The sequence below is a fragment of the Rosa rugosa genome, chromosome 7, assembly GCF_958449725.1.
Source record: "Rosa rugosa chromosome 7, drRosRugo1.1, whole genome shotgun sequence".
Lineage (NCBI taxonomy): Eukaryota > Viridiplantae > Streptophyta > Magnoliopsida > Rosales > Rosaceae > Rosa > Rosa rugosa.
In genome coordinates, this window is record NC_084826.1 from 5,708,281 (window position 1) to 5,731,101 (window position 22,821).

The following is a 22,821-nucleotide window of genomic DNA, read 5'->3' on the forward strand; positions in this document are numbered from 1 at the left end:
GAAGGTAATTAGAGAAGGTAATTAAGGTTTGGAGTAGATAATCATATTAGTCTTCACCAAGCTCCATCTTCGTTCAATAATTTTCTCATTGAACTCTGCCTCAACTGAAACCTCCTCATGACATGTCATTCTCATGCTTAATTTTGACCATCGAATGTCTTTGGATCTAAGAGAATTACATGACGTGTAAAAAATTGTGAAAAATTATGTGTCTCTTGATCCAGGACATGTATCATATATAGTAGTTTGCTACATACATATTTGGTTGCTTTTGTATGCATCTGACATTACTAATTAATTTTTCATTTTCCATGAAATGCAGATTGTAAAGCCAGGCTTTCCACTATTACGATAATGAAGTCTCACTCAATATTGAAGCTTTGTTCAAGACTTTTGTGTTTTGTTTTTGTTCTGGTACTTTTTTATATATATATATATTTTTAGTGATTAGAAAATACTGTAGTAATTCTCCACATTAAGGAATTTGTATATATATTTCAACTTATGAGGCCTATACAAATTAGGGTACTTTACAAACTAATAAGCTTATTTTGCAGGTCCCTTCATGCTTGATCATCTCAATGTTGTTTAGGATGACAAGAACAATCGAGAACCGTATAATGTTCTTCTCACATGAAGCACTCAGCAAATCAAATTTCAGCATCCACTCCACTGCAAAATTGCTAAGTCCATTAAATCCGTCAACAATAAAACTGGCAAGGTCTTTGAGTTCATCACTCAATGGAACTGAACTAGATTTCAGTACCATCCAAACAACGGTTAGTACTAAATTATGACACGTTTTTATAAATGCTTGGTAAGTACTGTTTTGCTTCATATGATCGAATCATAATATTAATGTTGAAAATATATTTATTCAGGTTGCACCAACATTGTTTCTAGCACTTTCGACAATTGCACACATCTCACAGGTTACTTATGTTGGAATGGATGACCTATTATTCTCACTTCACAACTCTGAATATCGTGAATGGGGTCGATTTGGATTGGGTAGTCAAACTACTGTAGTGTTCTCTAATACTACATCTTCTGGAAATTGGTATACTCAACCAGTAAATAGGGACACTGGGATGTTATATGGTGTTGCAGTAAATATTGATTCAAACTCTATGTTCACACCAAATGCTAGTTGGTTCCAACAAGCCTTAAACAACACGAGTGGGTATTCTTGGTTAGGAACCGGATGTGATGGAGCTCAAAATAGCTTGTTTTTTAGTAGTGTTGCTGTAGACGGAAGAGGTGTGGTTTCGCTCGGTATGCAAGCACAGGTTGTTGTTGATCATTTTAACGCTGTAGATTTTCATGACGGTTATTTTCACCTAGCTACTTCAGATGGCCAAGTGATTGTGCAATCAAAACTTCCCAAAACCCAATTTCAGATAAGCAACAACACGGTTACAGTGCAAGCAGTGAATCTTTATGGTGTTGTAATAGGTGTTGTTGATAGATTCTTATGCAATCAGTCATCTAGTCATTTATTGAAAATAAATGGAATAAAGTACACAGTGTATTGTGATACCCTCAAGATTGTTGGAATCCCATCGGTACGTATCCCTTTTATGCGTTTGTGTATTTATCAATTTAATTTGACCGATATAATTAAGAACCTCTTTTTTTTCTTTCCTGCAGGTATATGTACTGACTTATCCAACATTTAATAGACTTTTGAAAAAAGTCTACATATATAGAGCTTTACTTGGGCTTCTGTTGTGCATAATTCTAATTTCTCTTTGCTTCTTTATATTCTGGATAATAAGAGCTGCAAATAGAGAAATGATCTTATGCGCACGTATCATAAAACAAGAAGGTGCAACTCGCCAAGCAGAGCGCAAAAGTATGAACAAAACTAAAGCCTTTAGTAGAGCAAACCATGATGTGCGCGCTTCTTTGGCAGCCATCACTGGTTTGATAGAGTTGTGTCATCAAGATGCCAAACCAGAATCTGAGCTAGCAATCAACTTGAGACAAATGGATACTTGTACAAAGGACCTCATAGGTAAGTAGACTTCCATTTTACTAGTAAAAATGCATTATGTTGTGAAATTGTAAATGCAGCCCATGAATTTGGTGGATTCTTGTTAAAATGTGTAGGGAAAATTAGTAGTTTGGTAACATGACATGTCAAATATTATAAGAACATTACCATAAGTTTATATATATATAATTATGTCTATAATAGTTTGATTTACAACAAAACTACTGAATGCAGGCATATTGAACACTGTTCTGGACATAAGTAAAATTGAAGCTGGGAAAGTGCAACTTGAAATAGAAGAATTCAATTTAGCTCAGCTCCTCGAGGACGTTGTTGATATGTTCTATCCTATTGCTATAAAGAAAGATGTAGATATATTGCTTGATCCTTGTGACAACTCACTTGCCAAAACATGTCATGTAAGGGGTGATAGAGGAAAACTCAAACAGATCTTGTGCAACTTGATTAGTAATGCTGTGAAGTTTACATCCGAAGGTCATATCACAGTTCGTGCCATGGTTGCGAAAACAAGTTATGAAAACTCAATAATTGCTTCTAATCGTAGTCGTATGTTGAAGTGGCCATGGTGGTTTTACAAGAGAGAGGAAGATTTCAATGTCCTTCATAGGGCTGAAAAAGACCCTAATACCACAAAGTTTGTCATTGAGGTCGATGATACAGGCGAGGGAATTCCTAAAGACAAACGAGAATTTGTTTTTGAAAACTTTGTTCAAGTTACAGACAATGCTACAGGAAAAGAAGGTTCTGGTTTGGGACTTGGTATTGTTGAATCTTTGGTAAGTAAATTTCTGGACTTTTTTTTTAGAACAATCTCTGGAGCTTTAACACATAATAATTTTTTGTTTTTAAGTTATTTAAACTTAGCTTTTTGACTTATTCCCAAAAAAAAAAAAAAGCCGTAATTAGCTATGAATTGGTATATATCAGTGAGAGTTTTTATATACTTGTTAAAGTTGTTGTGTGCAATAACTTAATGATTTTATCAATGATAACTTCCCAGCTTTCTCAAACACGTATCTCGTGATAAGTTTTAGATATATTCTTTTTTAGACAGAACTCTTAAACATTTTCAAGTTAATAATTAACAAGTTGTAGACAGAATTTTGTTAACCAATTGCTTAATTACCGGTTTAACTAGATATTAGTGTTAGTAGTTTGTTCTTCTGTGAAATTTTTTTCGTTTATTGTTGAAGTCGATCTCCTAAGTTTGATATGACATTGCATATTTATAAAACAGAATTGAATTTTGTAGGTGCGTCTAATGGGTGGAGAGATAAAAATTCTTGATAAAGAAGCTGGTGAGAGAGGAAGTTGCTTCAGATTTGATGTTTCTCTTCAGACATATAAACCAGAGTTCGGTGAAATGGAAGAGGAATGGCCACTTCGACCTTTTGGAATACACCTTTTGCCACCTTCACCTAAACTAGAAGGATCTCGTGTTGTACTCTTTATAAGAGGCAATGAACGAAGAAAGGTGTTGGTGAAGTATATCAGAAACTTGAACATAAAAGTTACCACTGTAAAGCATGCTAAACAACTTGTTCCGACACTTGGGAAGATCAAACACAAGTTAGACCTTTCCTATTTCAGTTATTCGGAGACCCCATCAGAGTTTCTTGAACATATAAACACATCTCCATCCAACAACTCCGATTCAAGACCAAGTGATGAGTCTCAAAGTATCAAGGAAATTGAAGAAGATAAAAAGACCAACTCAAGAAGCTTGCTTGCAGGCATTGTCCTAATAGTGGTTGACACAAATGCTGGTGCTTTCTCTGAGCTATATGACTGTGTGGCTAACTTCAGGAAAGGCATTCAAAGTTCTAAATGCAAGGTTGTGTGGTTAGACAATTCAATCACGCGAAACACAATGCAGCTAGATGAGCATAAGCTTGCCCTTCCAAATGATTATATCATATACAAACCATTTCATGGATCGCGCTTGTACAAAGTTCTAGGATTAATACCTGAACTTAAGGGGTGTAACTTACCAAGGCTCGAAACAAGAAAAGTAGACACTCAAGAAGCGCAACACGACAAGTCGGTGGAACAAGTAGAGATAGTCATAGATAAAGGTGATGTAGAAAAAAGTGATAGTAGTCTGAAGTTGTTGTATGGAAAGAAAGTTTTGGTTGTCGATGATAATGAAGTGTTGCGCAGGATTACTAGTTCAAATCTTCGCAAACTGGGAGCCGTTGTTGAAGTTTGCCAGAATGGGAAAGAGGCGTTTGATCAAGTTTGTAAAGCTCTAAGTGATCACAGTGAGGAGGATAAGACTAGATCCATTCCTTACGACTATATTTTCATGGATTGCGAGGTAGTATGAAAATATAATTGAAAACATGTCTTCTAGGATCTATTCTTCGTATATGTTATGTAATTCTTATAATCGTTTTTGTTTCTACAGATGCCGATAATAGATGGATATGAGGCAACAAGACTGATAAGGAAGGAGGAAAAGAAGTATGACATTCATCTTCCAATTATAGCATTAACAGCTCATGCAATGAGTGAGAAAGTGAGCAAGACACTTGAAGCAGGAATGGATTTCCATTTGACTAAACCATTTCAGGTGGACAGTTTGATGAAAATTATTCCATTGATTGACAACAAGTGACACTTCTGAACTACAATCCTGTCATTTTTTTTCTGTTTCGAAAGAATGTAAAAGCAAAGTCATTATGGTACATAACTGCTGGAAATTAGTTTTGATGTTCTTCTAGGCTGATATCATATCTTTGCATTCCATGAATTTTGTAACATATCCCGATTCAACACAGTTTTTATACCTTTGAAACTAGTATTTGGCCTATCCTTTTGCAGCAGAGTCCTCCGCAGCCAAAGAAAATGCAAAAGATGACGGTCACTGAAACCCATATTCAATAAAAGCTTACTGAAAGATGTAATTTAGTTGCTCACAACTCACAAGTTCCAACCACCCATCACAGACGATGTCATGGTTGAAGGTGACAGGTGTAGGTTGATAAATAGGACCACACTTGTTTCCTCAAAACTCCATAAATGCCAGTCCACACTGAGAGAGTTGCTTCTCTGTTTCAGAACAGTCCGAATTTTACCATAAACAGACTATTCCGATGATCTATCAGAAAATTCTCTCTATCTTTCCAATCTCATTTGCAGAGCTATCCAGCCTTTCCTCAGGTGCCACCGACCACAGAAGTGGACCCAAAAAACGTGGGCCCATACTAACACTGTGTCAGGTGGGACCCATGTGGGATTTCCCTACCAAAAACAGGACATGCATATTGGACAAACAAAGGAAACATAGCAATATAAAGATAAAAAAGAGTCTCAGAAGTCATAAAACTATTTTTTTTTTTTTCCTGAATTTTGATTATGAAAACCACATCACAATAACTCATGATTGTTCTCATGGCTCAAACAGCAGCTAAATGAAGATTTTAAGACATAAGAGCTAATAAGCAACATTCAGCAGTATCTTCCCTCTCACAGTTCTCTCTTCCTACAGCTAACAAATAAGAAGTGAAAAAATGAAAAGAAAAAAAAAAAAATGGGTGCCCTTGGCCCAAGCTTATCTCTAAAACTCTGCATAGCTCTCTCCCTACAGTTCATCCTGAAAACGCAAAACACAAAACGATCAGTTAACGTACTAATTATGCGGTTGAGTTGACTAACAACAATGTGCAAGAAAGAAAGAAAGCCTACATGTTTTGCAGCCTCTTCCACGGCCTCTTCAGCCTCTTCTAGTTTGGATTCAGCATCAGAGTCCTCTTCAGCATCATCTTCATCATCCTCAGCCTACAAAACACAGGGAGGGCAAAAGTTAGGACCACAGACACAAGAACATGATAAATCCAAGACCTTTCAGGTAACAGTTCACAGTTAGGACCACAGAAGATAAACAAAGATTTTTCCGGTAATGGTTTATAGGCTTACATCAGAATCAGCTGGCTCATCCTTGGACTCCTCTTCCTGTTGAAGCTTCTCTGCCTCTTCAAATGCTGCTTTCTCAGCCTGAAGAAATTCATGGGAATTCGATAAGAAATCTAAAAGCACATCGTAAAAACAGCTAGGCAGTGGTATCTAAGATAAACATACATCTTTCTGTTTTCCCCATGTGTCTTCAGCCAGCTGCTTGGCATACTCCGGCTCATCAGTGATCACGATATTGTCAAACAGAGTTCCAGATTTCACCTTTACACATAATGATGATCAGAATGTGAATATCATGGGAATACAAATAGCAAACTAGGAAGTAAGAAATGAAATTACCTGCCACAATTCAATTCCGACATACTTCAAGTTGGGGAAAACATATAGGTCAGGGTCATCGGTGAATTTTGGGTTGTCAATCAATGGTGCCTTCCACTTTCCCTTGTAGTTGGGGTTCTTAATTTTCTGAAAGGAAGGGGAGCAAATCATGAACAACTGTTCTAAAAGTTACATTATGAGCCTATTATAAAAAAAATCAGAATTTCAAAAACCTTTGGGCTCCATTCACCCTTGTATTCAGGGTTGGGGATGGTTGGGGCTGTCCATTCACCATCTTCCTCATCATCCCAATCTTCAGGCTGAAACACCAAACCACGTCAGTGAGCAACAAAATTATTCTGCAATATAGGTGCAATATTTCAAAACCACAAGTGGAGTCATTACCTTCTTGGCTTCGGGATCTGAGATTTCCTTGGGAATGTCATCATATCCCTACAAAATAGACAATAAGAGTCGGTATGGCTGTTATATTCACCACATATAAGCCATAAAAAAGTACTACACTTATTATACTGGGAGACTACCTCTGGCTTCTTGTCTTCAGGGTCTGGGATGAATTCCTTGTCGTCCCAATCTTCAGGCTGCCAACAATAGATAGTCAATATTCATTCATCAACCTTTCAGTAACGATTACTTTGTTGAAATAAAAATAAAATAAAAACCGTTGAGATTTACCTTCTTGGCTTCGGGATCCTTGATTTTCTTTGGAGGAAGAAGATCCCAATCACTGTAGAGGCTACCAGTTTGCTTCTCTACATTGTCAATAAGGATGCTGTAGGTAGCATCTGGGCGGATGATAAAGGTATAGACATGAGTGAGCTGGTCAGTCTCACAAGGTACATCCTTCTTGATCAATTTATTTGTTCCGTCGTAGTGGAGAATTGCATGCACTTTCTTGGTGCTGTATCCACAGATATCTGGCCCGAACATGATGCTGCAAACCAATAATAAATCAATATTAACAATTTAAATGAGGTAAGGAAATTGAATTACAGAAACAAAATGAGCTGACACTCAAACCAAAAGGTGAGATCACAAACCTGTATGGGGTATCCCCACCAAACTTCTTCTGATCTACATCACCACTGAGCAATTTGATATAGCCACCACCACAGTCAAGTTTCTGTTCATGCTTCACAGAAAACTGGAACACTAGTGTTTTATCCTTGTTGCTGAATTCAGGGAACTCAGCTGATATGGCATAGAACCGGTAGTCCTCACTGGTTTGGATACCTGGAACAAGAACCAAAGTCAGTGAATATGGTCATCCGGACACTATTCCACACGTTTCAAACACAACCAAGGAAATCCGCAGACATTATTGGTTTAAAAGTCTACCTTTGTCATTAGCGTCGCCGTTCCATTTGCCAGAGGTGTAGTTCCATTCCCCAGCTAGGTTCTCATCTTTCTTCCAGTCAGATTTAACCCAATGTTTCTCCCATCCATCTGTGAAATCATACAGGAAAAACAAAAGAAATGAAGGTCAGATAACAGAACAAGAAAAATATCTTACCGCAAAAGAGCTAGAGAGCTCAGAGATGTAGAAATATTACATTTACCATGGAAATAAACTTATTCACTTGCTTTTTACAGTCATTATTATCCTAGTTGAACGAGATATGCTACTAGTTGACACTAATACTCCATGTCTCTGTTGCTCTGACCAAGACATGTCGCTTTCCTCATTGAATTACCAAAGCTGAAAACCAATTCAGTTTTCTAGCCTTCAACAAAATCCAGCACTGAGTTGACAAACATTTTATTGGTAAATTGACAAATTCAGCAACAGAAACAAGCATCAATTCAAAGTTCCTTTTCACCTACCAAGCCCTGGAAATTCAAATACACAGCACACATTCACTCATCATGATGCCATTTTGGATGGGACTATCTCCTACACTGCCACTACACAAAGAATAAACACCACTGAACCGAAACCGAACCATAAACCTTTTAATTACTGATATCTCCATCCGGTGCCAATCGTGTATTGACTATAAAGCAAAAGCATAAACCTTACAACTCCTATTGAGTCACTGACCAGATAAACGTACACGTACACTTACACATTCACCATTTCAATTATGACCATAACCAAAAACCACAAATCAAGCTGAAAACTCAACAATACATCAAATTTCTAACAGATCCATGCCACATCAGTAAATTCAATTCACCCTAACACCTCCGCACAGAAATCAACGATGCAAAAACAACCAGATCGAATCGCAGACTCACAGTCAACATCGATCCTCCATAAACCGAACGCAATTACATCACACACAAAACCTCACCGAAAATGCAAACAAACACTGATCGAACACACATACAGATACAGAGTGAGAATCAGAGAGAGAGATTTGTGTATACCTTCGAATTTCTCTTCGAAGAAGACCTTGGCGGAGGCGACGGCGAGGAGAGAGAGAAGGATCAAGGACGCCAAGCTAGGATTTCGAGCCCTAGACGCCATTGTTTTCACCACGCAGAAGAGAGAGAGAGAGAGAGACAGTTGCAGCTACAGAGTGAGAGTCGTAGCAATCGGGGGTCCGTTATATAAGCCTCTACCGGTTCGGATTTTACTGCTGCGGTTAAAAAGTTCATTTCAGCTCGGGTAAGACTCTGAGTTCGATGACGTGGACGAGTGGGAAATCGCCACATCAGCTCAGCTGGTCATTGGTGTGATATGGCGGTGCGGGATTGGGCCTTAACGGAAATGGAGACTGCAACAATTGGGCGCGACACGTAGGTGTGAGGCCATGTGAGTTTACGGAAGTGCCCCTGCAGCTACCTACCCTGATTGGGTAGTCTGGTGGTTTACAACCAAAAGTTCAAAATGGGTAAATCACTAAATCCTGATTGGCATTGATGACATTTATCTTCGTAATCCATTTTGGCTAGGATTACGAAGAAAATTTTAATACTTAATTTGCAGATTAGGGTAGGTTAAGCTAGGATTAGAATAAAAAAGATTGCTGAGCCTCTTTTGTGAGGAACAAAAAGGTTATTCATATTCAACTTTCCTTTATGGGACTTTGGCATGGACCTCCCAATTGTGCCATACCATTATGAAAGTCTTAGGCCACACTCCAATGCTATAGTTTTTGCAAACATTATTTGCCAAGTAATGTTACATGGTTATGACTTATGAACCATGATCATGCGCCTAATGAGTTATGATGTGCTAAGTAGTAATAAAGAACATCTCATCTTCGACAAGTACTTGACATAACTTATGAATTTTGTCGACAGTATGTAACTAAGTGACTCGCAAACGTGTTATCAGGTTTTATTGAGATTTGATATGGGTTTGGTGGCTACGGAAAGGAATAGTGAGATTTCTCTTTGGGTTGGGGCTCGTGGTGCCTCTATCCATGGCCTAGAAACTGGAAATTTAGATTTGAGTTTACCGTCCTTACAAGCTTCCATCTTAATGTGGTGGTTTCTAGGAAGCTAGAATCACCTTTGAGGGAATGGAAAGAGGTTCGTGACAGCCTTTTCTTTTGTGTTAGTAGGTTTTTATTTTTTGGTTTTTGGTTAGGTATAATAAGTCCTTCCTCAATTGAGCAAGGGCTTAGTTTGTCTTGGTTTCATGTCTCTAAGGACTAGTTGTTTTCATTTTGATGTTTTCTTGTTGTCAATGTAATGAGGAGATGCCCCTACACGTATACTGGCGGTTTTGGTATATGGTGTTGGAAGGGGTTACTCTCTTCATGAGGTTGGCTGTAAGAATGTATTGACACTCCTAAGATAGGTTGATTGTTTGTAGGTTATAGTTGAGTCACTATAGGCTCATGGTATCTATAACTGCTGTTTTATATTAGGGGTATGAGTAGGTCCTCTTCTCTAATTTGAGTAGTTGAGATTTACAGTATCATCTACGTTGATGTAATCTCTTGAATTAATAAATTTTCTTCTATTCTTAAAAAAAACGGATATATCTTATATTGTTCAATTAGCACCAACCTTCAGATCAACAGGTTTGTCCCTGATCTTGATTGAGCATAAACAATAAACGTTCCTAGAAATATTCGCATATAATTGTGACGTTGCTTAGAATAAGGACATACAAAAAGGCACTTAGCTCCACAGTCCTAGCAGGCTTAATTCTTTGATATTTTCATAGTGGGCCGGCACTCATTTTGTTCTGCTCTGCAACTTTGGATGCTTAGATTGGAAGTCACTCAAAACCTCATTATATTATTGTCAAACAGTCACAGGGCACCCAGTTAAATCCAATTCACTACTAGTGCTATAGTTGACCTTGGTTCAGCTGTGAGCACCGAGCACATCTGCTTCAGCACTGTATAGTGTTGTTGTACTAAGCCATTGCAAGCAGTACCTGAGATTACTAGAGTCGAGGGCTCGAGTCGAACCATCAAAATAGTGCCCTCAATCTTCATACTACACTCTTTAAGTTACGGTTGTTTTATAATTGGCTACAAAGTTACGGTTTGTTCGGGTTAGTGGTTGTTTAACCTTGATATGAAGCAGTTAAGCAAACATCTCGATAATGAAGTTGATGGATATGAGATATTAAGCGTCGGATTCAACTCACAAGAACTGGCCATATACATACATGATACAGAGACTGAGATACAGAAATTCAGAAGGGATGATGCCAATATATGCATCATTTTAGGTTTAGTAAAATTGGAAATTAGTAGCCATGCATGATACCGCTTTTACTTAATTTACATCAGGTAACTAGATGGCATTACTGCTCAGCCAGTAAATATTTACCGAAGATAACCTGATTTCTGTTACAGCTCCATCTCATAGCCATTTGAAGATTAGGCCTCCATGAGCTGCAAAGAATGGTGCAAAAACCAAGGACTCAACTGCCATGAGCTTGATGAGAATGTTGAGTGAAGGACCAGAAGTGTCCTTGAGGGGATCTCCAATGGTGTCACCTATCACAGCCGCCTTGTGAGGATCCGAACCCTTAGGACCCAGGGATTTGGCATGCTCGGAATTACCGGCCTGCAGGCACATAAAAGAAAGAAATCAGAATGACTCAAAATGGAACTCGATCACTTGAACATGACAGAACCATAAGTAGCAAGAACAAAAGCTTTACCTCTATGTATTTCTTTGCATTATCCCATGCCCCGCCAGTGTTTGAAGCTGAAATGGCAACCTAGAAGGAAAACCAAGTTAGTATAAGAAATGGTTAAAGAAAGACTATAAGAAAATTGAACAGCTTCAGTTAAAGGTCACCTACCTGAACACCAGAAACAAGTGAACCAGCAAGAATGCCAGCAAGAGTTTCTACTCCGAAGAAGGTACCAGCAATGAGAGGAGTAAGCATGACCAAAGCGCCTGGGGGGATCATCTCCCTGAGGGAAGCATCAGTAGAAATCTTGACACATGTTGCATAGTCTGGCTTTGCTGTTCCTTCCATGAGCCCCGGAATAGTATTGAATTGTCTGCGAACCTCTTCCACCATTTTGAGTGCTGCACTTCCTACACTCTTCATTGTCATGGCTGAAAACCAGTATGGAAGCATAGCTCCCACAAGCAAGCCAATGAAGACTTTCGGGGTCAACACATCAACGGTTTCTATTCCTGCTCTGCTGACATAGGCACCAAACAAAGCAAGAGAAACAAGAGCAGCTGATCCAATAGCAAAACCCTGACACATAAGAGCAAAAGAATGTCAAAATCAAATGAAGAAGCGATACAAATGATCATAGTCAATACTTGGTCTCCTGACTGTTTCACCTTGCCAATAGCAGCAGTGGTGTTTCCAGCAGCATCCAAAGCATCTGTTCTTTCACGAATCTCATGGCTCATCCCAGCCATTTCTGCAATGCCACCAGCATTGTCGCTTATGGGGCCATATGCATCAATTGCAAGACCAGTGGAGATAGTACTGAGCATTCCCAAAGCAGCCACAGCAATTCCATACATAGCAGCCAAGCTAAAGCTGACATATATAGCAAATGCAATGGCGAAAACAGGAATGATAACTGACTTGTAACCCAAAGCCAAACCAAAGATCACATTTGTTGCAGCACCGGTCTTGCAAGAATCTGCCACATCCTGCACTGGACTGCAATTGAACATGGTAATTATAAGCATCAGAGTTTTGAAGACTATGAGTGAATAATTGCATTGTGATTATAACTCTAAAAGAAAATGGTTCACCTGTATGCATTGCTAGTATAGTACTCGGTAGTATATCCAATAACAAGACCAGCCCACAAGCCAATTGACACACAAAAGAAAAGGTACCTGCAGGCCACATTTAATTCAAATAACAAATATTATATATTATGGGAGAATAAAATCATTGCCTTGGAAAGAACGAGATGTTGGAGCCTGACAGAGGCATACCAGTTCTTGACAGTCTTATCGGTCCCAAAACTGAACATAGTGAACTCTGATGGCAAAGCTACAAAAGTGACCACAGCAATCCCAGCAGTCATTAGAACAGTTGAGATAACAAGCTGTCGCTTCAAGGCAGGTTCAATTGCACTCGCGTTCTTAATTTCAAACAGATCAGTTGCGAAAAGGGTTGTTATCAAGCAAACAACAATCCCCATTGAGCTTATAATCAAGGGATAAGACATGGCTACATAGTTATGAGTGACACCAAAGGAGGATATAGATGCAACAAACAATGCTGCACAAGTTGACTCGGCATATGATCCGAACAGGTCAGATCCCATGCCTGCAATGTCTCCTACATTGTCACCCACATTGTCTGCAATGACCTGAATAAGAAACAAAGAATTAGCGAATCAGTGCAATAGTTTACAAGAAATGAGTAATCAACTAGTCAGGAAATTACAGCTGGGTTTCGTGGATCATCTTCGGGGATGTTTCGTTCAACTTTCCCAACAAGATCAGCACCAACATCAGCTGCTTTTGTGTATATACCTCCCCCAACTCTTCCAAACAATGCCATTGAAGAACCTCCAAGTCCATAACCAGTAATCGACTCATACAGTCCTTCCCAGTCATCCCCATAATACAGCTTAAACAAATTAATAGTGATGTACAGAACCAACAGGCCATTGGCAGCAAGAAGAAATCCCATCACAGCACCAGACCGAAAAGCAGTGATAAAAGCCTTCCCAACACCCTTCCTCGCTTCAAGAGTTGTTCTAGCATTGGCATACGTTGCAATCTTCATCCCAAGAAAACCGGAGATGACTGATGTAAGAGCACCAAGCAAGAACGCAACAGTACTAAAGAAGGCATTGGCTAAAGCTGGTTTGCACATATTCCCTGTGTTGTAAGTGCAGGGTTCGCTTTCAGTGCTGAAGCCCTTAACAGAACCAAGGAAGAGGAAGATGACAACACCAAATACACCCATGAAGATACTGAGGTACTTATATTCGGTATATAAGAAAGAGGTTGCCCCTAGGAACATTACAAAGATCAACATCATCAGAGTCAAATAAAGTTCAATCCAGATCCAATCTTATATACTGCACAAACTTGTATCATAGTTTAGTGCTGAATTTTAATGCATTTGATGTATAGCCAATATGCCATAGAAGATCAAATTATTGACATGCCTCCCTTCGTGTTTTTGAATTCCAATTCTGTTAACTTATGAGGAGTCTCATGGATCTGTTTCTATTTTTGTGTCTCCCTAAAGCACCAACTCCCTTAACATGATAGCTCATAATTCTTTAGAATCATACTTAACATATGTAAAAAATGAAGGTGTGGCCAAAAAGAGCATCATGCACAAGACAAAAGGGGACCCTAAAATTGATGTACAATTTGCCAACTGGGTTCAAAGTTTCAAAGGCCATCTCAAAGATCAAATTTCAACAGAGTACATAAAAGGAAAAGGAAAGAAGAATGTACAAATATTAACATAAAACAACAGTAAAAGTAAAATCAAAGAACAAAACTGATCCTTCACAGAAGGGCAGCAAGAACTTAGCTCCTACTCTTTTCAGGGTGTAAAAACACCATGAAACTAGCATGATAGCTCAAAGACTTTTTATAATAGTCGCCGTGTTTCCTCTTAAGCATAACAATGATAATACAAGGATTTAAAAGACAGATAACAAAGGAAGGAGAGGAGGACCAGAGAGAAAGCTCACCCTCAGAAATGGCATTTTGAATTTCAGCACACTTGAGGGTAACCGAAAAGTTGTCAATACCCTCTTCTTCTTCTCCCATGATCAACTTGTCCTTACAGCCATTTCCATCACTGGAGGTAAAAGACACCTTCACCTTCGAAACCAGAAACCACTGAAGCAAAGCAAAAGCAAGTCCAATCAAGGCAGCCACAGGTATCAGAACCTGAGTTAGGCCCTCACTCAGCAAAGCCATTTCCAACAATATGAAACAACACAAAAGGTAGATTTCTCTAAGTTTCTCTAAGCTTCTCTCTGAGCATTCATATATATGGCAAAGAAGCAACGGTGGGTTTTTATGTACAGCCTCTTAAAAACTACAAAGGTGTTATCCAAATGATATGTGTCGGTAATTGCTTTGCATGTCCATAAGAATCTATAAAGCTAGCTTGTTTGACAGGCAGGTAGGACTTGGGGAAGATTTTTCCTAAGCTTGGACTGAGTATAACTGGTTGTTTTGAATAATTGGTAGAGGTATTGTCACAGCATTAATGGGAGATCTGTACTTTTCTCTCACTGATGGATAAACTTTGGTCTTATCAGCAACAGCCCCATGGATAAAGATGAACTCAATAATTACTCACAAGATCACAAAATTTCCAAGTTTTTGGATTTCATATATTAGAATACTTCACCTTTTTTTTCTTATTCTTATTATGTTAATGAAAGTTGCACCTTTTCCACATTCTGAGCATATCTTCAATTTGATAATTGACATTAGAGAAAAAAACGTTTAAACTATTTACTGTGCCATTTCTAGGAACCCAACTTTGTCATTCTGCTTGTAATGCGTTTGCGATGAGGTCAAGACACCATCTCTGTCATTTTGTGCATAAATCAAAATTGAACTAGTATTGTTTTTTTTGGGTAAAAAAAAACTAGTACTGTTGTATGGAATATCACAGTTTTAGCTTGTTCTAGCATTTTCAGCTTGCTGATTTAAGCTGGTTGAAATCCAGGATGAAAATTGTGAATTCAAAGTCTGGTCGTAATTTGAAGAGTACTAAACAAATTCAAATTGAATTATTCACCCATTTTCTTCTGGAAGCTTTTATTATCTTTAAGCAACTGTTTTTAATGTACAATGTGATGCTAACTTGAACTCCAAATGAATTCAAGTTGCAGTAAAGAAACATTTGTGCAAAGAAAATTGAAGAAAAATAAAGAAGTCGACATAATTGTTGCAAATTATCCTTTTCTTGGCCTTGAAGGTAGATACACTGCCTAAAAATTAGGGTCAAGCTTGTGCACTGTCATTGTCATCAATATGAAACATTTTTTAACAATATGAAAGTGCAAGCTAATTCAATTGTGGTTGGAGAAGTCTAGGACCTAATTGTTTTTGTTCCCAAGCTTAGTAGCGTGTGCTTATAACCAAGCAAGTGATTTCTTAGATGGAGGGAATTTTAAGCCGGTTGAAGTACGGTGGTCTTTTTTTTTTTCTTGGGTCACTTCACCATTTTGATGAAGTCTTTGGTAAGCACACATTTGCCCAAGCCTCCCCACCAACTACTAATGGGTAACGATAACAAATGAATTGAAGAAATCTCATTTCTGTGGAGCCTTGTTCTATATCCTAGTCTATAAACCTAATGAACCTACAATATTCCATATGATCATGATAAGCCTTCACTAATCCAAAAATAAGAATCAAACTTGCTGCACTATTCTTGGCAAAAGGGTAAAAGATCTTAATTTTATATTCTCTTATTCTATCCAAGTAACACGTTTACCGCCCTTAATTGATTATCCTAAATGAACCTAATCCTAACTACACCCACAAACCTTGAAAGTCTTTGTCTTTCCAAACATGAATTCAATATTATATATGATCAACATCAACATGAATTTGTCACGGATTCTTTCACTTTCACAGGCTACAAAAGGACTTGGAGCTCAACTACTGAGTCAGATATTTCTACCTTGTTCAGCACACTACGTTTCTCTATTAGATAATTATATCTCCAAAAAGAATCATATAAATGGTTAAATTTTCAGCTAGAAGATCCAAAATGATAAGAAAAGATCGTAAACTTCCTGTAAAGTGTTGTTGTCCCACTTCATGATTCATATAGTTGTTGACAACGCACTACATGCATATAATTGTATACTGCTCAGCATACATAATGATAATAATGACACATCACCGCCTATTTCTTCATTTCTTAGCAACTATGAGATGAACTTATACATGAATCTAAGGGAAAACAAGTTTGACAACATCAACACAAGCTAGCAATCGCAAATTCTAGTTATGCGCACAAAAATTTGAAAAGAAAATGGTATATCAGAATTTCCTGGCAATTTGTTACTTACAAGAGTAGTCATGACTCATGACATTTGAATTCCAAACCATTCTGCCTGTATGATCAATCAAAATTGAATATAAGGAGCTCAGGCGACGAGGAGGCTGCTGCGGTAACTCGAGGCATATGACAGCTCAATTTTGGCATCAGACCTTCTCTCGAGAGTTAATTGTAATGAAGTGAATAAGGGTACGGGTTTGCAAACAGGCAAAGTCTAAAAATTTCAGCTCCCTTCAAGTTGAATCAACTGCAGTCAGTACATAGTGATTTACACCAAGACTATATCCTACAACTTCTCCTTTTATGCATGAAAACTGAACGGGACATGTAACACCAAGAACCTCCAAACATAACTATGGCTGCAACGCCTGGCTGGCCCAATATGGTAGGGGTGCTCGAAATAATACAGGAAGACCAGTAATAGGGTGCTCCAAAGACAAGCTTTCTGCATGAAGTTCATGGCCTTCATATGTTGTCCCTTTCCACTCGTAGACACCCTCATACTTAACATCCCCTCTTATCGAAATTCCAAGATACTGGCAATGCAAGCGGATTTGGTGCGTCCTTCCACTCCGAGGACGTGCTCTCACCAGAATCTCATCCTTCTTTGCATCTCCATCTACTACAGATTTTTCTTCAACTACTACAATATTATCTTCATCTGTTCTAAACTCAGATGGCTCTTTGAAGATCCCTTGTCCATTTATTGATATTACTTCAAATGATGTTTCCATGTCTCTGACTACTGATCCACCTGGAAGTGTCCGGCCTACATCTGAAGCAGCATACACCCTCCAGGCCCCAAACTTTGACCGACCATGACCCGATCTAACAGTGATTCTTTCCCATTTCGGAGCTGAGCCAATGCAGCGTGCAATGTACGTTTTGGAAACTTTATGATCAGTAAATGCCTTAACAAGTTTGGCAGCTACTTTATGTGACTTGGTTATTATCATTACTCCACTAGTGTCCCGATCAAGACGGTTTGCAAGATGGAGCTCTGGCACTATAGCTTCAGTCCCTGCAACTGGTAATTTGAACTCGACTCAATATTCATGGAAGAGTGTAATAAAAACTCAAGCTCCTATTCTATCCTCTACCCTCTCAATAGTTCAAGTAGGGAGCATTTCACTATCTAATGACACTACACAGCTTTTCCTGAACATAACCAAATGTGTGGCACTAGCACATTTTGATGCTTTGAATCAAACCTAAATCCATGAAAAACTGCATTCAGAGCTAAAAATTTGAACTTTTTGGATACCTTTAAATAGATTGAACTTCAAGTTAATCAACTACATATTAGCATAGCGATTCCAACATGTCAATCCCAATGTACTGAGTTAACTAGGACTGAAAGTTATTAACTTTGAGCAATTAACCATTACCCAATATCCAAAACAGAACAAACAAGCTGACCCAAAAGATGAACGGTCCAGAAAAAAAGAGAGCAAACCTGACTCGGCCGAGTCAAAGAGAAGCTTAGGGACCGATTCCAGCACAGTCTCACAGTAAATCCCCTGTGGCTTGTTGACAACAATGAGCCACTGGTCCTCGTAAACGACGTCGTCCCGCGACAGAGAAAAGAGGCTGGATTTGGAAGAGGCGGACATGGCTCTCGCCAGCTCTATGTTCTTTGAGATGGGTGGGAGAGGCGGGGAGAGGGGCACAGGGTAATTCTGCGTGGCTTGGAGGGCATTTTGGGAAGTGGGTTTTGTGGGTTCGGGTTGGTCTGACATTGAAATTGAGCTCAAGGCTTTGGGGAAGCTGGTGAGGGTTTTAGGGGTGAAGAAGACATTGGCGGGTTGAAGAATAAGAGGGAAGGACATTTTTGTCAATAAAGCGACGCCGTTTTGCGCTTAAATGCGCGAGCTTATGTGCTTGAACGTCGTCGTTTTGGTCTTCTTCTAAATTTATTGGAGCTCCGGTTAAAACCCTGGAGAAGAAGAAAATCTGCTAAACCCTAAAAATGTCATCTTTCCTGTTCAGAAAAAGAGCAAGTAGTAGTAGATGCTGGGGGGTTCTCTGCCGAAACCCTAAAGCTGAATCTCAATTTGGTTATCTCAATAAACCCCCAAAACCTCAGAATGTCACAAGCTCAGTTGAAATTCCGGGGGTTTTGGATCCTGGGTCTTCTTCATTTTCACCCAAAACCTCTAAAACCCTATCTGGGTCTCTCCAGAACATCAAAAACTCAATTGCTTCCGGTGAAAGTTTTGGGCTTTCTTCTAATTTGGGGGTTCCAGTTGTGAGAAGCTTATGTGGGTTTCATGGTGGAATTGCAACTTGTAGCTTGGTTCGATTTTATGGGACTCAGGCTGCTCAGGAGCCTTCGACCGCTGATGGGCTCACAGTTGATCGAATCCTTAATAGTGAGTGGTCAATTATGGCAGAGGATGAGAGTGATTGGAAGAGTCACGCTGCTGCAATTGCCCAATCAGTTCATCTTATTAAGAAGCGTTTGCAGGTACAGCTTCAAATCACTGATTGTTGTTGTCCTTATGTAATTTATGAGTCTCATTTTTATGCATAATTTCGTTGCTAATCATCGTTTGGTTTAATGCACTTTGTATGTGATAGAGTGAGTTTAAACTTAGCAACTGTCATTACAACTTTGCTGCTAATCAATAATCAACTTTTGGTTTTAAGTTTGTATATGACTTGAATTTGAAGTGCAAAGTTCTTGTTTGTGGTGACAGTGGAAGAAGTTGCTGGTGAGGTTGGATATGTTATCAGTGGAGCTGAACAAGCCAGACCTTTGGAATGATCCTGTACATGCCGGGAAGATAAGTCGCGAGCATGGTTCACTGATGGGAAAAATGAAAGAAGTGAAGGCATTTGAGCAGGAATTGCTTGAGCATGTGGACATGATAAAGCTTGCTCGGGAGGAGAATGACGTGGAGTTGGAATCGGTGGGCTCTCAATACTTCTCATAGGCATGTTTTACATGGTTTGTGCCATCTTGAACAATTAGCAACAATTTTCTGTTCTATTCACTGACTATTCTAGATTTGGGATGTACTCTGATATGTGAACTGGTTGTAGTTTAATGGAGAACATAGAATTGGTACATTGTAGAAATGAATCCAATAGCTGCTTTCCTCTGTTAGGTTGAGCCTTCGATAAATGTAACACTGTACATTAATGCCAAAAAGCAATGGTTAAGTTCTTGAAAGTTCAATCCTTACCATAGAAGTTAAATAGTTTTCTTTTAAGTAATGTATTTTAACTTTCAACACTGTGAACAGCATGCATTGTGCTTTTTAGTTACCTGGATTCTCCTTTGCAGGAATCCATGAAGGCTTTACTTGAGATGAGAAGAACTTCAAAGGAGAAAGAGACCCAAGCTTTGTTAGCTGGGGAGCAGGATCCTTGCTCATGTTATATAGAGGTCTGTGATATATGTGAGATGCTTTTCTATCTCAAATTTTCCTATATTTAACATATATTGGCCATAGTTTTGGCATTTCTGCTCGATATACGATAATCAAACCTTTCATTGTTGTCATGTAATGTAGGTGCAATCGGGAGCTGGGGGTACAGAGAGCAATGACTGGGCAGCGATGGTCATGCAGATGTATAAAATGTGGGCTCAACGCCGTGGATATAAAATGACCGTGGTGGATGAAATGCCTGGTGAGATTGCGGGAATCAAGGTTCACCTTCTTACCATTCATCACCAATCCTTCTTATTAGTCAAATGAATCCTTGAAACATATCTAGTAGTTACTTACCAATAAAGGAAAATTTTCTTATTGATAGGCCACTCGTTTCATATTGAACACTAATAAAGCCTTTAAATTAGAGATTGGCGTGCAATTTAGTTTTTCCATTTTTGTGGGTTATTTCAATCAGAAGTTATAGTAGGTTGGTGCTATGTTTTTAACTTCAGATCATTCTATTCTTGCAGCGGGCAACTATCAAAGTTGATGGTGAATATGCTTTTGGATATGCCAAAGCAGAAGTAGGAGTGCACAGGTTGGTACGTATCTCACCTTTTGACAGTAATAAGCGCAGACATACTTCATTTGCTGCTGTCGCTGTGACTCCAATCCTGGGAGATGTATCTGCTCATGTACAAATTAATGAATCTGATCTGCGTATCGAGCGTTTTCGTTCGGGGGGATCTGGAGGCCAGCACGCTAATACGACTGATAGTGCTGTGAGGATTGTTCACATTCCCACTGGAATAACTGCCACTTGTCAAAATGAAAGGTACGAAAGGCTTACACATGTCTGTGCAACCCTAACCTCTCATGTTTTGCTTTCCATATTTGAGAGTTGAAACTAAGGATTGCCAATGTTATCCCTAATTACCTAGGTCTCTTTTTTCTTGAATGCACAGATCACAACATCAGAATAAGGCTTCAGCAATGGCTGTTATCCAAGCAAGAGTGGACCAGCTTGAAATGGCACGCCAGACTCAGAAGAATGCACAATATTCACAATCTCTTACTGATATAACCTGGGGCAGCCAGATACGCAGCTACGTGCTCCAGGTATGCCCATCCTCCGATTGTTAACAAGCCCTTCTTTTTCCGGTCATACATCAACAATATACATCAACAATTTAAGTCGCAATAACTTTTGTTTGCTAAATTGCTGCTTTTGATGCAGCCATACCGCATGGTGAAAGATCTCAGAACCAATTATGAAGTCTCTGATCCTGATTCTGTCCTTGAGGGAGATCTAGACGGTTTTATCTTGAGTTATTTATCAGCTTCCTTGGATAAAGATGAAGATGACCGCTAAATGAGTTTTGTTTCGAGATTTGGAAATAAACCCTGCATATCTTTAGCAAAGCTGAATATTTGCTGCATGCCAATGCGTCAAAATTGTGATAGATTTCAGTCATTTGACAGCAGAACAATCAGCGGAAGGATAACCCTTCAAAGCCAACAGGAGTACGCTATGTGCCATTTGTATATTCAGTGAAAAGATAGAATGTCTAAGTACTTGATATGATTCTTTGATATCAGAGAAGTTTTGGTGACAATCTAATGTTGTAATGAAATAATATAAGCTTATTTCAGTAAAAGCTTAAGCAAAAGTCACGCCTCAAAGCATTTAGAAGAAATACGCCCGGACATATATATCATTCTAGTAAAGCCAATATCACTGCGGGAGGGAAATTGCTAGAGAGTTTAAGTTGAGAAGTTTTGGGCCTAGTTCTTGAACTTAGAAAGGACAACAAAGGAGATCACACTAGCGGAGGAATCCCAGCAGTGTCTGAACAAAAGTACCCCAAAAAAAGCAATTGCCACATTGATTCGAAACTAAAAGTACAAGAAAAAAAAATTAAAAATCCAAGCAGATAAAATCAAAGAAACTAAAAAAACATGTCCATGTTCTTCTAAACCAACCATAATCTCCTTATCCATACAAATTGGGTGCCCTAGCACTGACCATGCATACAACTCCCTAAAATTTAGTACGTTGGCTCTGCGCTACTGAAACATTTATGAACACCGCCATAGTCACTCTCGCCTTGCTATCACGAGGAGTAGCATTATAGACTTCTAGTAATATTTTGTCTATCAGGGATTCACGAGCCTTGTCTGGAACTTCTAGGCGGGAAAGCGACTTTGATATATCAGAAATAGTAGCTTTTGAGCCGCCTGCCGAACCATCTTTCCTCACTGCCAGCGAGTCGTGATATGGAAGAAGGAATGTATCCCAAGTGTTGCTTTGATTTGTAACTCGAACTGGGTGCATAGCAAACTTGCATCTCTAGTAGTACTTAGCATTAATGCCTCGCATTGGGAAGGCCTCATCACTTCCAGCCGAGGAGGATGTTGACAGGCCATTGGCAAAAGGCTTTGATTAATTCTTGAACAAAAGAAGATATCGTTGAAGTTTATGAGATTGATTTCAGTTTATGACTTCTTCTAATAGTGAGTTTTAGAAACAGATATATATTGAGGGTGTGGCCAGTCAACTGAAATCAATTTCATAAACATATATTAATCTGTTTGACTAGCCACACCCTCAATCTATTAACTCACTATAACCTTTTGGTTTAAGAAACTTGGATCATAAAATAAATGGAATTGGGGGTGTGGCCTGCCAAGTATGCAATGCAAGCTGGGAAGGCAAGCTCTTGCAAGCAATCTATGCAAATTAGGGAGGCACGTCCATACAA

At 38.9% G+C, this 22,821-nt stretch overlaps 4 protein-coding genes and 1 pseudogene across 4 annotated transcripts; 2 read left to right on the top strand and 3 right to left on the bottom strand.

Moving 5' to 3' along the window:
* The first annotated feature begins 620 nt into the window (after positions 1-620).
* On the top strand, positions 621-5,190 carry LOC133722717 (histidine kinase CKI1-like; annotated as a pseudogene).
* Positions 5,191-5,336: 146 nt separating this feature from the next.
* On the bottom strand, positions 5,337-8,804 carry LOC133721658 (calreticulin). Its single transcript, XM_062148337.1, has 12 exons — positions 8,642-8,804; positions 7,610-7,717; positions 7,312-7,504; positions 6,947-7,205; positions 6,796-6,852; positions 6,656-6,703; positions 6,484-6,570; positions 6,272-6,397; positions 6,098-6,193; positions 5,936-6,013; positions 5,705-5,797; positions 5,337-5,612 (listed from the first exon to the last, which is right to left on the bottom strand). The coding sequence occupies exons 1-12, from the start codon at positions 8,739-8,741 to the stop codon at positions 5,601-5,603; spliced, it is 1,257 nt and encodes a 418-aa protein (XP_062004321.1). The 5' UTR covers positions 8,742-8,804; the 3' UTR covers positions 5,337-5,600.
* A 1,993-nt stretch (positions 8,805-10,797) lies between these two features.
* LOC133719684 (pyrophosphate-energized vacuolar membrane proton pump 1-like) lies at positions 10,798-14,766 on the bottom strand. Its single transcript, XM_062145854.1, has 8 exons — positions 14,338-14,766; positions 13,065-13,639; positions 12,608-12,987; positions 12,419-12,505; positions 11,993-12,323; positions 11,493-11,903; positions 11,349-11,408; positions 10,798-11,251 (listed from the first exon to the last, which is right to left on the bottom strand). Exons 1-8 carry the CDS (start codon positions 14,567-14,569, stop codon positions 11,045-11,047), a joined length of 2,283 nt encoding a protein of 760 aa, XP_062001838.1. The 5' UTR covers positions 14,570-14,766; the 3' UTR covers positions 10,798-11,044.
* Positions 14,767-16,413: 1,647 nt separating this feature from the next.
* On the bottom strand, positions 16,414-18,651 carry LOC133721979 (RNA pseudouridine synthase 1). The gene is made up of 2 exons (XM_062148762.1): positions 18,136-18,651; positions 16,414-17,706 (listed from the first exon to the last, which is right to left on the bottom strand). The coding sequence occupies exons 1-2, from the start codon at positions 18,506-18,508 to the stop codon at positions 17,033-17,035; spliced, it is 1,047 nt and encodes a 348-aa protein (XP_062004746.1). The 5' UTR covers positions 18,509-18,651; the 3' UTR covers positions 16,414-17,032.
* On the top strand, positions 18,516-21,675 carry LOC133721978 (peptide chain release factor PrfB2, chloroplastic). The gene is made up of 7 exons (XM_062148761.1): positions 18,516-19,146; positions 19,379-19,591; positions 19,969-20,070; positions 20,198-20,335; positions 20,590-20,894; positions 21,025-21,178; positions 21,297-21,675. The coding sequence occupies exons 1-7, from the start codon at positions 18,649-18,651 to the stop codon at positions 21,429-21,431; spliced, it is 1,545 nt and encodes a 514-aa protein (XP_062004745.1). The 5' UTR covers positions 18,516-18,648; the 3' UTR covers positions 21,432-21,675.
* The last annotated feature ends 1,146 nt before the right edge of the window (positions 21,676-22,821 follow it).